At 37.3% G+C, this 13,716-nt stretch overlaps 1 protein-coding gene across 1 annotated transcript; it reads right to left on the bottom strand.

The window, feature by feature from the left end:
- Nucleotides 1-421: 421 nt before the first annotated feature.
- On the bottom strand, nt 422-13,452 carry LOC108334331 (DNA repair protein RAD5A). Its single transcript, XM_017570111.2, has 20 exons — nt 12,839-13,452; nt 12,620-12,753; nt 12,151-12,286; nt 11,915-11,968; nt 11,700-11,825; nt 11,464-11,615; nt 11,194-11,278; nt 10,832-11,104; nt 10,548-10,694; nt 10,303-10,458; nt 9,546-9,613; nt 8,242-8,364; nt 8,070-8,169; nt 7,866-7,978; nt 2,787-3,065; nt 2,456-2,656; nt 2,134-2,227; nt 1,955-2,026; nt 1,153-1,251; nt 422-992 (listed from the first exon to the last, which is right to left on the bottom strand). The coding sequence occupies exons 1-20, from the start codon at nt 13,301-13,303 to the stop codon at nt 870-872; spliced, it is 3,000 nt and encodes a 999-aa protein (XP_017425600.1). The 5' UTR covers nt 13,304-13,452; the 3' UTR covers nt 422-869.
- Between the last annotated feature and the right edge of the window lie 264 nt (nt 13,453-13,716).

Raw genomic sequence — 13,716 nt, 5'->3', positions numbered from 1 at the left:
AACCTTATTTTTTCTTATGTATTGGGATCAATTGTAAATGAAAAATCTGTCAATTTATTAAGAGATTCAGATCGTCACCAGATCAATGTCTATTTTTTCGTAATTTTTCCAAACCATGTACGAGGTTTGAGGTTGGCTATTTCTAACAGTTTTATTGCCTGCTTTAATTTTAAATTCCTTAATCGCTTTTAAATTTTATTTTTTATTTTTTAATATTTGATTCAGTAAAATCGTAACAGTCTCATTGCCTGCTTTAATTTCAAATTCCTTTTTACTTCTAAACTTTGTTTTTTATTTTTTAATATTCGATTCAGTAAATCGTACTAGCAATCATGATCCAAACGAAATAACTTGGAGGGCAAGAAAGGAAACCAGAGAAACACACAGACAAGCTTATGAATAAGTAATTACTGAAGAATTATTTCCTTCCAAATTGGGATCGATTCATTTTCAATTACAAAATTGTTGAATTATTTACATAACACTGGACATGAAATTAGATTGACAAAGTAAGAAATATAATACAAATTTAATTTTAGAATCTACCCAAGTCCAAACATGAAGGGGGTTTCCCTTATTTTTCAACTTAAAATATCAAACAAAAGGGAAATAAGCCCCTCTATTTCCTCCCTTTCCACTCGTTCATAACAACAGCATATGTACCCAGTTGCAACAATGGCGTTGATCAAGATATCCACCAATCTTGATCTGGGTATGGAAATTGCGAGCCAAAGATGCATCTTCATGTTACAAGTCACATGCGCCTTGCAGTCACTAACTCTTGAGAACAAAAGAAGACCAGAGGGATAAAATATAGTGAAAGTGCCGATGCACCTAAGCAAGCAAAGATATTTGCACTGCTCGTTAGTCTAAGTAAAAAGCATCTTTAACTCCTCAATGCGCGCACTTCGAACCTCTTGATCAGTCAAGGCACCAGAAATCATTCGTTGTTTACGTGCTTGTACTGCTTCCATTCTCTCCTCGACGGTCCCCTGCAATGTTAAATGCAAAACAAATGCCACATTCAAGTCAAAAATAAGTTAATACTTGACACCATGGTAAAAATTCACAAAATTAATGGGCCTGGTAAAAGTATATAATAATACAACCATGAAATAAGCAAGCTTTTCCAAATCGGGCTATTAAGCATACCTTCACAATAAACCGTTTAATGGCCACCTTCTTTGTTTGTCCAATGCGATGAATACGCATAACAGCTTGTTCCTCAACAGCTGGATTCCACCATGGGTCCTGTCCAAAGCGAAGAAATTATCTATAATTCATAAAACTGGAAAACAAAAATACTTTCCAGATGGCAACAATAATAATGTCACTATTTATCCACTGGATTGGTTATCCATAAAACATTCGGATAAAACTTTCAGAATTCTATATAGATGAAATTATTTGCTCATACGAAAATAGATTAAATTTCCGTCTTCAACATACAAAAATAATTAACTAAAGTAGAATACAAAAAAATGTCATACACTTGTACAGAAACTAGTAAAGGTAATGGCTACAATAAGTTAAACTTGATGTCACGCTAAACATGACTTTTAAATCTTAAATATTTAAATGATAATGTGATGCAAATAGTTTGCTGTGAGTAATTTATCCTAAATGATAACTAAAGAAAATGTCATGTGTTGTGCTCCTAAAATTTTAAAATTCTGTATAAAGCAACAAAAATACATGTTAGGTAAGTTGTAAGGGTAATGGATAGTGGTTATTTTAATTTTAATAATATACGGACAACATATATTATACACTCACTAAATATCACCAGTTTTGGTCACTATTTTAATTTTTACATGTGCATTAAATGCTGGTAATAATAATTTTGTCAAGGATGTTCACAGCCAATTTAATCAAAAGCTCACATCATGCGGTCCAAATCCAAATTTATTACACTATCCACGAGTGATTTGGCTAAGAAAAAGTTTGTGCATACCATGACAAAAGCATTAGAAGCTGCAGTTAGATTTATACCCACTCCACCAGCTTTTAGTGACATTAACAACACCTGATGCATGCAAGAAATAGGTACTGATGGTCATAAATAGTCAATGCATTGACCCAGTCTCTCTACAATGTCAAGGTAAAAAAAATTGAGAGGAAGAAGCTCAGGACCAGAGTCGTGCTGTCCTCTGAAAATTGCTTGATTACTTTCTCCCGCTGCTGCAGATTCAGAGTTCCATCAAGACGAACAAATGAAATGTTATTCCTGTAGATGTGAGAATTCACAAAGAAAGAAACCTCCTTGGTATTTTCATCGCAAAAATGTATTAAACGAATAGAAGGGTAACTGTGCTCGTAGCAATCATCAAAGCTGACATCAACTTAGAAAGGACGATAATATTACAACACAACATAGAATTAACTGAGTTTCTGTCCCACAGGAAAGCATATTCCCAAGAATATGATAATATTCGACCAGCAATAAAAATCTTACCGAGCGAAGGGGATCTGCAAGAGGTCCAGAAAAGCAGTCCACTGGCTGAAAACAATGCTTTTGGAGCCTGATGAGCGAAGATTTTGAAGTTCATTCAAAAGAGCAGTTACCTTGCATGACTCTACCCAGTTCTTCTCAATATCCACCTGAAACCGATTCTCAGTAGGGGCAGTGATTAGATCCTGCCTGTTGACTGCTTTCCTGTAAATCATAAAATATGTACCATGACCAACATTCATCAGAAAAATACTGCAATAAAGACAATATTGAACTTCCTTCATTCAAAAGTTAAGAAGATATCCAAAATTCTAATAGAACAGCTTGACAATACCTACAAACAGGACATACGCCAGAAGTAGCATTTCGCAAACTTGCCAAGAGGCATTCCCTGCATAAGCGGTGAGCGCAAGGGGTCAACACTGCATCTTCAAATGCTTCAAGGCATATTGGACATTCTCCTTGCTCCCCTTTACGTAGCTCCTCCACGACTTCTTGAACATAAGCCCGTGAAGGTGCCTCTTTTACTTCACCATCCAAAGCATTATATGTTCCTCTAAGGAAGCGTTTAGCTAGTTTGTTTAGATCCGCGAAATCTTGAGTATCACCTCGACTAAACAAATCAATTGGTAAAATGACAATAAGCTAACTTCTAAGGATTAAACAACTTTATAATACAAGGGTCAAAGAAAACATAATCACAGGAGTGTTTTCCAATCACAAGCTTCCCAACAAACATCAAGCAATGGTAAGATAATCATCCTACGGCATGTCATGTTTTATGCAATCAAAGACATCAAACTAGTACAAACACTTTATACACATACATACATATTGGAATTGAAGAAAAAATGTGCAATAAATCTACAAATGAAATAACATTTTCCAAATACTTTAGAGCATTGCACTAGTATCGTAAGATTCTGTTAGGACGTGGAGGGTTTATGAAAGGAGAAAGAGAGTAGAAAAATAAGAAAGAGTACTTAGCTGTTGAGCAGTTAAAGGGGGTGGGAAAAGGTCTATATAAAGGACCTCTTTTGTAGTTTTAGTTAGTTAGTTACTACTTGCATTGTATAGACCGGTTTTGAACCTCGTGAGGGAGGTTAAGCTCTCGAATTCTGGATTGTATTCTTGGTTCATTTGCTGTGAATACCATATGTTTCTGTTAGATATATTATATCTTTTATCTTTTAGTTAGTTTGTTATTATTTCTCATTTGTATTTTGGGCTTAGCCCATATTTCTTCTATTATAAATAGAGAACCCTATGTGCGTATTTAACACAAGGAAGATTAATCTCAAATATAGTTTTTCACTATATTCAACATGGTATCAGAGCAGGTTCTCTGATCCTCTTCTAGTGGTCTCTGCTGTCTGCCGGCGGCCGGCCGCCATGGCCGCCGGCAGCCCCTACAGTTTCAGTCGGCAATCCATTTTCTCTTCTTCTCAGTGCAGCCAGTCGCCTCTGACGTCGACCATCGCCGCTTTCCGCTGCCGTGCTGCTATCGCTGTCGCCGCCACTTTCCGCGGCCAACCACCGTCGCCGCCGCCGGCCACCACCGCAGTTTTAGCCGGTGACCTGCGGATCTGGACCATCTCTTCGAGCGACGGCCAACCACGCCGGTTTCGAGAGCCAGTTCTCAGTCACGCGCCGCCACGCAGCGCTTCTTTTCGGCTAGTCCGTCGCCGGTCGCCGACCGCCGTCACAGTTTCGACCGGTGACCAGCAGATTTGAAGCGTCTCCTCGAGCGACGGCCAACCCCGCCGGAGACAAAGACCAGACTCCTCTTCACGCGCCTCCACGCGCCTCCTCTTTCCGTCAGATCTCGGGCGCGTGTTCTGCACGCGCTGCCTTCCCAGTGTCGGAGTTTCACTGCGACACCTCCATAGCTCTCGCCGGACCTCCCTCTCTCTGTTCAGACCTCAGAGCAGCCATTGTTGCCATCTTCGTCTGTCTTCGTAACCGCCATTGATGGTCCAGGCACCGTTTTTCGCTGTCCAGCCACTGTTTGCCGCCGTCCGCGCCGTCTGCCGCTGTCTGCGCCGTCTTCCGCTGTCCAGGCGACGTCTTCCGCTGTCCAGGCGACGTCTTCCGCTTTGCCGCTGTTCGGCACTGTTTGCCGCTGTTCGACACTGTTTGCCGCTGTTCGACACTGTTTGCCGCTGTTCGACACTGTTTGCCGTTGTTCGGCATCGTATGCCGTTGTCCAGGCGTCGTATGCTTCCAACAACTGTAGGCCCCCATCACCTCGTCAGTTAGTGATGGCAGTCCCTGTAGTTTTGTCGCTTCCAGCCACTACAGGCCCCATCAGTTAGTGATGGCAATTTAGTCCCTATAGTTTTATAGCACTCAACCGTCGCTGTAGTCGCTACTGCCTCAGACAGACGCAACTGCATCAGTTCTTCTTGGGCTAGAGTTAGCCCGATCTTCTTGTGATACACTACTAAGTATCACCACTTGGGAGTTGTCCAGCAAAGAATTTTGGATCTCCAACATGTCTTTGGATCTTTGATGCCTTTGTTTCAGCATTGTAGCTTAATATTTTGTTTTGTTTTAGTGGTCCAGCAACTGTGATATTTCACATTTCCGCCCTTCACACTAAGGGGGAGTACGTTTCCAAGACACTACAAGTCACATAAATATGGGTGTAGTCCCTGCAGTTTTGTAGATTTCAGCTACTACTGTTGATCCCGTCACCCATCCATCATTGATGAGGATTTAGTGTAGTCCCTGCAGTTTTGTAGCTCTTAGCTTTCAGATACTATTGTTGATCCTGTCACTCATCCATCATTGATTGGGAATCAGTCCTTGCAGTTTGTCGTTGTCCACCACTGCTCTCCTTCATCCACTCTTGAAGTTGAAGTTTCACAAGCTGCTGTTAGTCCATCTATGTTTGCCTCACACTCTTGAAGACAAATCATCTAGTTCAACACTGAGTTCATCTATTCCAAGCTTAGTTCATACAATTTGTATGCTCCAGCTTGAGGGGGAGTGTTAGATATATTATATCTTTTATCTTTTAGTTAGTTTGTTATTATTTCTCATTTGTATTTTGGGCTTAGCCCATATTTCTTCTATTATAAATAGAGAACCCTATGTGCGTATTTAACACAAGGGAGATTAATCTCAAATATAGTTTTTCACTATATTCAACAGTTTCTTTACTCATTCTTGTGTTGTGACTCTTGGAGTGTGTTAGAGAGTGAGCGTATTAGGCTTCTAACCCAGATTCCTAACAGATTCACGATACGTTATGTACAATACGATACAATTCATCCCCTGTGCAATACAAAACTAGGTGGAACTTACAACTACATGGGCTTCTCCATGCAGCACCCTATTATCTCAATCCTTAAATCTAAATTTGTCCTATTCTTTGTTTTCATTGACTTAGTTTTTATTGTGTTAGAAATCACTATGACAAAGATTTCAATCCGGATAGTGAGGTGCCATTGTTTTACTGAAACATTTCAATGAATGGTTTTGGATACAAGAACAAGAGTTACAATTGATAACAACTTGAAAAGTTCAAGGAATATAAGGGGCTTTTTGGAATGGACATGGCAATAGATACTAGAAATAACAAACAACCTGATAACTAAATTACTCTCATTACCATTCTTATTTGGTTTATAAATTTTTAATTACATAATAATTTAGTACTTGTTTGTTTTGATAGCTCTTTGGTGGGGAAACTATGGAGAAGGTAAAGAGTTACAAAAAGGTAGCCATGAAAATTTTGAGCCTCACATGTAGTGCGATGGAGCTTGAAAGGAATTGGAGCACATTTGACCAAATGCAAGAGAAGAAATAGATTGGAACAACAAAGATTAAATGCTAGAGTATGTGAAGTACAATCTTCAACTTCAGATGAGACAAAATAGTAGAGAAGAGAAGGGTGAAACTTATGATCCCATATGTTTGTGGGATATTTAATTGGATGATGAATGGATCAGTATAAAATAAAATCCTTGTTTGTTCATTGATTCCTCATGGACGGATGTACATGAGTGTTTTTATGAAGAGGGAGCTCCAATAAAAAAAAGGAATAGAGGTAAATATTTCTATTTAGAATTTTTAGAATTTAGAACTTCAAAGTTCAACAAACTAGAACTAACATTTATTTGTTTTTCTTTTTCTAATGTATGTCCTAGAAACTTAAATGCCAAGACCGATAAAAGTGGAACATAGTACGAAATGAGTAAGTTGAAGACATTGAAGAAGGAGAAGAACTTTCAATAGAAAATGAAGATAACATGAGTGATGTAGATCTTGGAGAGGAAAAGGATGAAATATGAATGATTAGGATAGAATCTTTTTTGTTTGTGGTTGTTTAGTGTGTATAAGCAACAACCATGGTCTGCGGTAATTATGCAGTAGCAGCAGCAACAACACTTATTTTTTGGATAGCTATAATGCAAAGTTTGTTCACTAGCATATATCCATAGTTATAGGAATCTTATGTAGCAACCACACTGTTTTTTTTATAACTTTGTTGCTGAAATTGGGTAGTAAATACATATATATACAACCACTCTTTTTTACTGAGGTTTTGTTATTGATGGTATATGTTACATTTTTTAAGGTTTATGAATCTTGTGATTCACGATACGAAATGATTCACTCTTCAAAACATAACGATTCACGCTTCAAAACATAAGCTGATACTTAGTTTGTATCTCGATTCAACTATCATGCTTTAGACAATTGAATAATGCAAATATTCAGGGGCCACCAAACAGAATGACTCATAAAAACAGACCACATGGTTCCAATCCTATTATGAACCAACGTATTCCACCCTAAAAAAACTGTCCTCACTACCTCCAAATATATTACAGGAAAAAAATATAAACCCTCCTAAATATTCTTCAGTTTCAGCATGCAAAGTCATAACGAAAATTTGACAATTACTATACAGTGTTTCCTTTACAGTTCTTAACATGATTTTCACACCTCTACTACAAAACTATATGTCATAGCTTTCACGTATTCAGCCATTTGGACATTTATTTTACTTTCAGAGCATGTTTCCATGCTACGTCAATTATATAAAAGGACTTCCTAGATATCATTTTTGCTTTCACTTTTCAGCCTCCACAACGCTACCATCATCCAGCATGCCATTATTGTATTATCGTTATGAACATTTTGTTTAGTGTGCTAAAGTTTTACTATTCTCAAATTCAACTTGGAAACTATAACTAGAATATAGTATATTTCAAAGATCAGTTTGAAAACTAAACAAACCTGAACAATAAACTCTTTATATTAGCTTATGAACGGTATGGAGTTGGCCAAAACATTTTAAAAAATTTGAACAGATTAATTGTTAGCACAACACGTCCTTAAAAATTAATTAATCAGACAAGATGCTTACAATAACAATAACTGGTGCTGGCAGCAAAATTACCTCATTACAAGAAATGGATGATCACAACATTGCCGAAGACGTAGAAGTAACTCCAATATTGAAGCGTAATTATGAAGAACACGTCCTTGCTCAACAAACTGATCAAACTTTACCTGCATAAATTTCATCAACAGGTTGGATCAGTGTGACTTGTTTCAATGCCAAATAATAAGGTAAAAATATTAAATTAGAAATTCAGAATACCTTAGATCTTTTGAATAGAGCTCCATAAAAGTCCTTTTCAGCTTTTGTCTGTTCACAGTAAATTACCTGCATATCAGCTGGAGGCAGAACTAAAATGGGCCTGCAAAAAATGATAAGTTAATAGAATAAACTACATGTTAAAATAGCAAAGGTCTTTAACTAGATCACTGACTTGCCCTCTCGATCTGTACTATGTTTAGTTCTCCTCAACATAATTGGCTTCAAAATTGATTGAACTAACTTGAGCCCTCTTTCATCACCACCCTCAAATGGTTTCTGAATAAGTTTGTTCCACCTGGATAGTCATATAAAGCAAATTTCCAGACAGTCCAGTAGTTCAGCCACATACCCACTTGAAAAGATTGAACAATCAAGATAATAAACAGAGTAGTGAAAGTGATAACTTCTAATAAAATGTTTTCCCACTATAAATTATTTGCCTTAGATGTGTTAGGTTTCTGCGTAAGAGACCTAACTATTCTCACAACACCCACTCACGCCAACGCCAATAACAAGAGAAAACAAAAGAAATGTGTATAAACACTGTAATCGTATGTATTCACTGTAACTGTAAAACGAAAACAATGACAACTAGGGAGCCTAATCCCCCTCAACAAGGTCCAAGACCTGTTTACAAAACGTAAGAAAATGATTGACTGCCTCAACAGAAATGGGGAATGTTTATTTATACTTTCTCTCTACCCCTAACCAACTTTCCCGCTCTTTATATTCCTCCTATCGTTCGGTATTAGTGTAGATACCGTTCGGTCCTTCACTCCTTCCTCCCACAGTTCAGTATTAGTGTAGATACAGTTCGATCCTTCACTCCTTCCTCCCACCGTTTGGTATTAATGTAGATACCGTTCGGTCCTTCACTCCTTCCTCCCACCGTTTGGTCCCTTACCGTTCGGTACTCTTCTTTTTCCTCCTTTCATAAACTTTCCACTTCCTAACAAGATGACTATGTTAACAATCGTGACATCCAACTTGGCTCATACTTCGAACTCCAGTTTAATTACACAAATTTAGACAAAGAAACATTACTTCCAAGGTGTGAAATGTTTCGTCCATAGATGCCATTGTAATCAACCAACACAAGTTTGAAAGGCTAAGTAAAAAAGGATGGTCAATCAGACCACTTGTCTTAAGCTTACACAAGATTTATAATAAAAAAATCATAAACTGCATGTACAAGTCTTGTTACCATTGTTATTTTTTCAATCCTTGAAAGAAATAGGTCCAACTTCTAGAACGTATAATATTCTAAAACTTCCAAATTTGAATCAAAACTTCAATTTAAACAATATTTAACCTCCCCCCACAAAAAAAAATCTAAATCTGGCACTATCCAAAATCAAAAGATGGCCTTCAGAAATAAAAGAATAAATAAACAGTTCAAAAAGCCTAATCATGAAGAGAAAAGAGGAGAAAAGTACAGAACATTGGACATAATAAAGACAAAAAAAAAGAATTTACCAGGCCCAATGACCCCATGGCTCTATTCTCAGAAACCGCAGAAGACTGTAAATATCCTCAAGGCTGTTCTGTATATTAAAAAGGGCTCATGTCAGGATCCATAAAAACTACATCTGTCATGAGACTCTGGACTACTCCAAAATAAGCCAATACAAACACATAGGCAGCAGGTCAGATGAAAACTTTGAAGTAGAGACTCATTTGGAAAAGAAATCCCAAAATTGATGTTTTAGCTTTACTGAAAAAGTTTTTCATACCCAAATCATTTGGAATTGAAAAAAGAATAAAGTATTCCAAAAACTAAGGGTTTGACAGCATTGTAAGGTATGTGTACTCCAGACCAAGGGTTATACTGTTTAAACACAATTCCAACAAACAGCGCTATAATAAAAACATTAATAATGATGGTACTAAGATGTCACAAAGATTTTAGAATTTCCAGCTCCACATCTCAGCACAAATGAGCAAACCCTCATCAACCAGGAAACTACAATGACATGGATAGAATCTAATTATACAACCCAAAGATGGAAACTGCAAGACATAGTCAAAGCTAAATAAAGATTTTATAAGTTTAACCATATGAAGCGGCCTTGGTGCCAATTAAAGGTTTATGGCATATCAAGTTGATGCATCACATAATTTAGGATCAGTATAAAAATGTTTATTCAGGGTAATTTAATTAGTTAATTAATCCACATATACAAAAAATAAATTAGTCAGCCGTAAGATAGAGAAAGACTCCATTATAATGCACCTGAATTGGGGTGCCTGTTAGACACCAACGTCTGTCAGCAATAAGAGCAGCAGCTGCAACAGAAACTTGGCTCTTAGAAGATTTTATGGTATGTGCTTCATCAAGAACAACTCTAAACCACCGAATTGAGAAGAGTCCACCATTATCATCTGCATTCTGTACATAGGACAGATATTCACTAGTTGAAAAGTCTCGAGAGATGAAGTAAATAGGCGCATCAGAGATAGTATACAGGTTTCAACTACCTCACTGGAAAATTCAGAGGCCAAAATTCCATATGTAGTAATTACAACATCATTATGAGCGAGACTTTTTGCATCTTTTGGCCTACTTTGTCCGTAGTGAACATATAGAGACAGAGATCCAAGGTGCACGTGAGTTTCAATCTCAGCCTGGATAAATTGAAATATGTTCAGAAATGGAAAGCATTTGACTTACTCTATACATCCCACATCTGAATATAACGTGAAATTACTTTGAAGTGGAGAAAAGCAACAACAGAGCTTCATATTATAGACAACACTAATACCTTCCATTGCCCAAGAAGAGTCATCGGACATATTATCAAGTTGCCACCACTTGTTAGAGAGTTCATTTGCTTTGTTGGCTTATCAAAACCCGAAAATTTGGTTGCTTTCTTGGGTATGTTTGAAAAAGTGTGCACATTATCACTAACTTCACCAACTTCAGTAAAGGACTTGGCTATGGGTTGATTGCCTACTGATTCACCCTTTCCTGAATGGGCAACTAGAAGGGATATGGTCATGATGGTCTTTCCAAGCCCCATAGCATCTGCCAAAATCTTCAAATTCACAACAAAATAAGACATCACAAACGTTGAACAATGTGAAAGCAAGAAAATTTCCAGGGTTAATTCCTGAAGAAACATACTCCTCCTCTGGCCATTTGAAGGGTGCTAGGAAATTCTATTGTAGCTTCACCAGAAAATGCATTCAAGTAAATGATAAGCTCCCTCCTAACAAGTACAAGAACAAATACTTCATCAAAACCACTCATTGATTTTTCTATGAGCACATTAAACACGATTTTAAATTGTGATCCACAACCGCGATTGTGGACTCATCTAATGCATGTCCATAATTTGGTACCCACAATGAAAACAGAATTTCAAACCATGATATTAAATAACCACTGGCATACTTGTCAGCAAGGTGATATGCCTCCCAACATGGATGGAGGGTTGTTGCAGTCTCATCCATGCATTTTCCCTTCTCCATCTGGATCATCCAATAAAGTGCCTGCTTTTGATAAGGTCGTAGATTGCACTGAAGATTAGCAGGGGGGTCCATTTCCTGAACAACACTAAATGGTTACATATTATTGCACCATTTATATGCATAAGTAAAACAGTTCATGTTATTCTAAGAATATAGCACCTCTAACTCTTCACTTGATCCAACACCAACAATATTCTCAACCTCAATTTCAGAAATAGATTCCTCATTGTCGTTTTCATTGCCATTTTGAGAAGGATGCTCAAACTTGGCACGTGGTAATGTTACCTGGAGAGAATATATCTAGTTAAAGAAAGGTACCATGCAAAAATGGCTGCAGAAATAGTCACAAACCAGTTATTTATGTAGTTTTGTACCTTTTCACTGAGAGGACGCTTGTTGGAATAGAAATCGCCTGGAGTTAACTCTGCCTAAAAATCAAGTAATGGAAGTCAATATTTGAGTACAATTCTTCAGAGTTACTTGATAGTTACCTTATCCAACAATACAAGCTAACTCTGCAGGCATTAAGAAAATATCACAACTTTCAACCAAATATACCAACGTTATAAAAGACGTTAACATGAAACAGAAACACAGGACCAACAATCACCTCTTTAAAAGGGTTTAAACCCAGCAACCGAAACAGTGTTGGCAGCGGATGAAACACAGATTCATCCGTCGAGTTGGCAGCATCCTTGAGAGAAACCTGGTGATGCTTAGCAAACATTGAACTATTGATAAATACACTGAAAAAAATCCCAGAAGAAGGCAGAAGTCAGTTCTCACCATCAAAAACATTAACAGCAAACATAAGGTTTAGAAATAAACTTTGTCATAAACACTCCTCCAGAAAATAAAAAATATAAGGAAACAATGAAATAAGCTTTCTGGTAATAGAGTGAACTTAAAGTTGCCTCATTAAGTTCTTCAAAATTTAATTTTTATCTTGCATACTAATTATAGCTTATGAAAAACTCATTTCACTATGTAGTAAATAGGTTTATCTAAACCTTCCTACAAAGTGGTGACAAAATAAGTTGTAATCTGTGACCTGGAATTTCACATTGAACATTACTTACCTTACTGACAAAATAATAGAGTCCATGATGCCCAAAACTTGAGGAGCAAATTTACAGTTTCCCTCAATCCTAACCTTATGATCTCGCACGAGAGGCAAAAGACACCGAGCCCATTCCTTTGGTATTCTACCAATCTGCCAAAACCAAAAAAAACCAGTTAATAAAAACAACAGCACAGATTAATATGATCAAACTCCACCACCTCCTACACAACACAACCTCCCCAGCTTGTTCAGTAGAAAACCGAACTATCTCCGAACACGCCGCAGCCCGTCCAAACCCCTTTCCTGTAAAGGGGGAGGATAATTTCTTTGTCGGAAACTTGAAAATCACAGTCTCACCGGAATTTATACTCCTCCCTTTACACGTGGACAAACCCGTCATTTCACCGCAATTCACCAACCACCAATCATCACTGTTATTATCAATGCGTTGTTCACTGAAGCTAGGCTTGGTGACGATAGGAGTGGAAGGGGAGGGTTTTGGAGGAGAGACTGAAAGTTGATTATTGGGGCGGGTGGGATTGAATCTTGGGGCGGTGTGAGTGTCCAAGATGATGTTGATGGCCGCATTGACGTCGTTTTTGGCCATGTGGAGGGCTCTGATGATTTCCATGTCGGAGAATTCTGAACCCACGATGGATCTCACGGTGGACAGGTGGTGGTCGCTGACCTTACTTCCCATCGGAACCCTAACCCTAGGTTCTTGATTTCGCAATAAAGAGTTTGAAAATTTGATAGAAAAAAGAAATGGAGAAAAAATACACAGTTCTAAACTCCAAAAGACGCGCCAGAACTGAGTGACGGTGAATAATGAAGGACTCTGTTATTATTTTGGCATTATTTGTCTTGCATTCCCGCCATATCTATTATCTCATTTTATAATGCTCATATTAATTACACCCTACTTCACACTTTATTTATCACATTTTTTTTGTTATTGCCTCAAGATATTTTATTTTAATTTTAATTTTAAATATAAAAAAAATGAAAAAAATTATAATATTTAAATTTGTGAACAAATATTATACAGTTGTCTTAAAAATATCAAATTAAGTTAAGTAAAGTTTGAATATAAAAGTAAAAAAGTATTCATGT

Source organism: Vigna angularis, chromosome 11 (assembly GCF_016808095.1).
Source record: "Vigna angularis cultivar LongXiaoDou No.4 chromosome 11, ASM1680809v1, whole genome shotgun sequence".
NCBI classification, from domain to species: domain Eukaryota; kingdom Viridiplantae; phylum Streptophyta; class Magnoliopsida; order Fabales; family Fabaceae; genus Vigna; species Vigna angularis.
The sequence above is the reverse complement of the archived record's forward strand: the minus strand, read 5'-3'. Positions and strand labels throughout refer to the sequence as shown.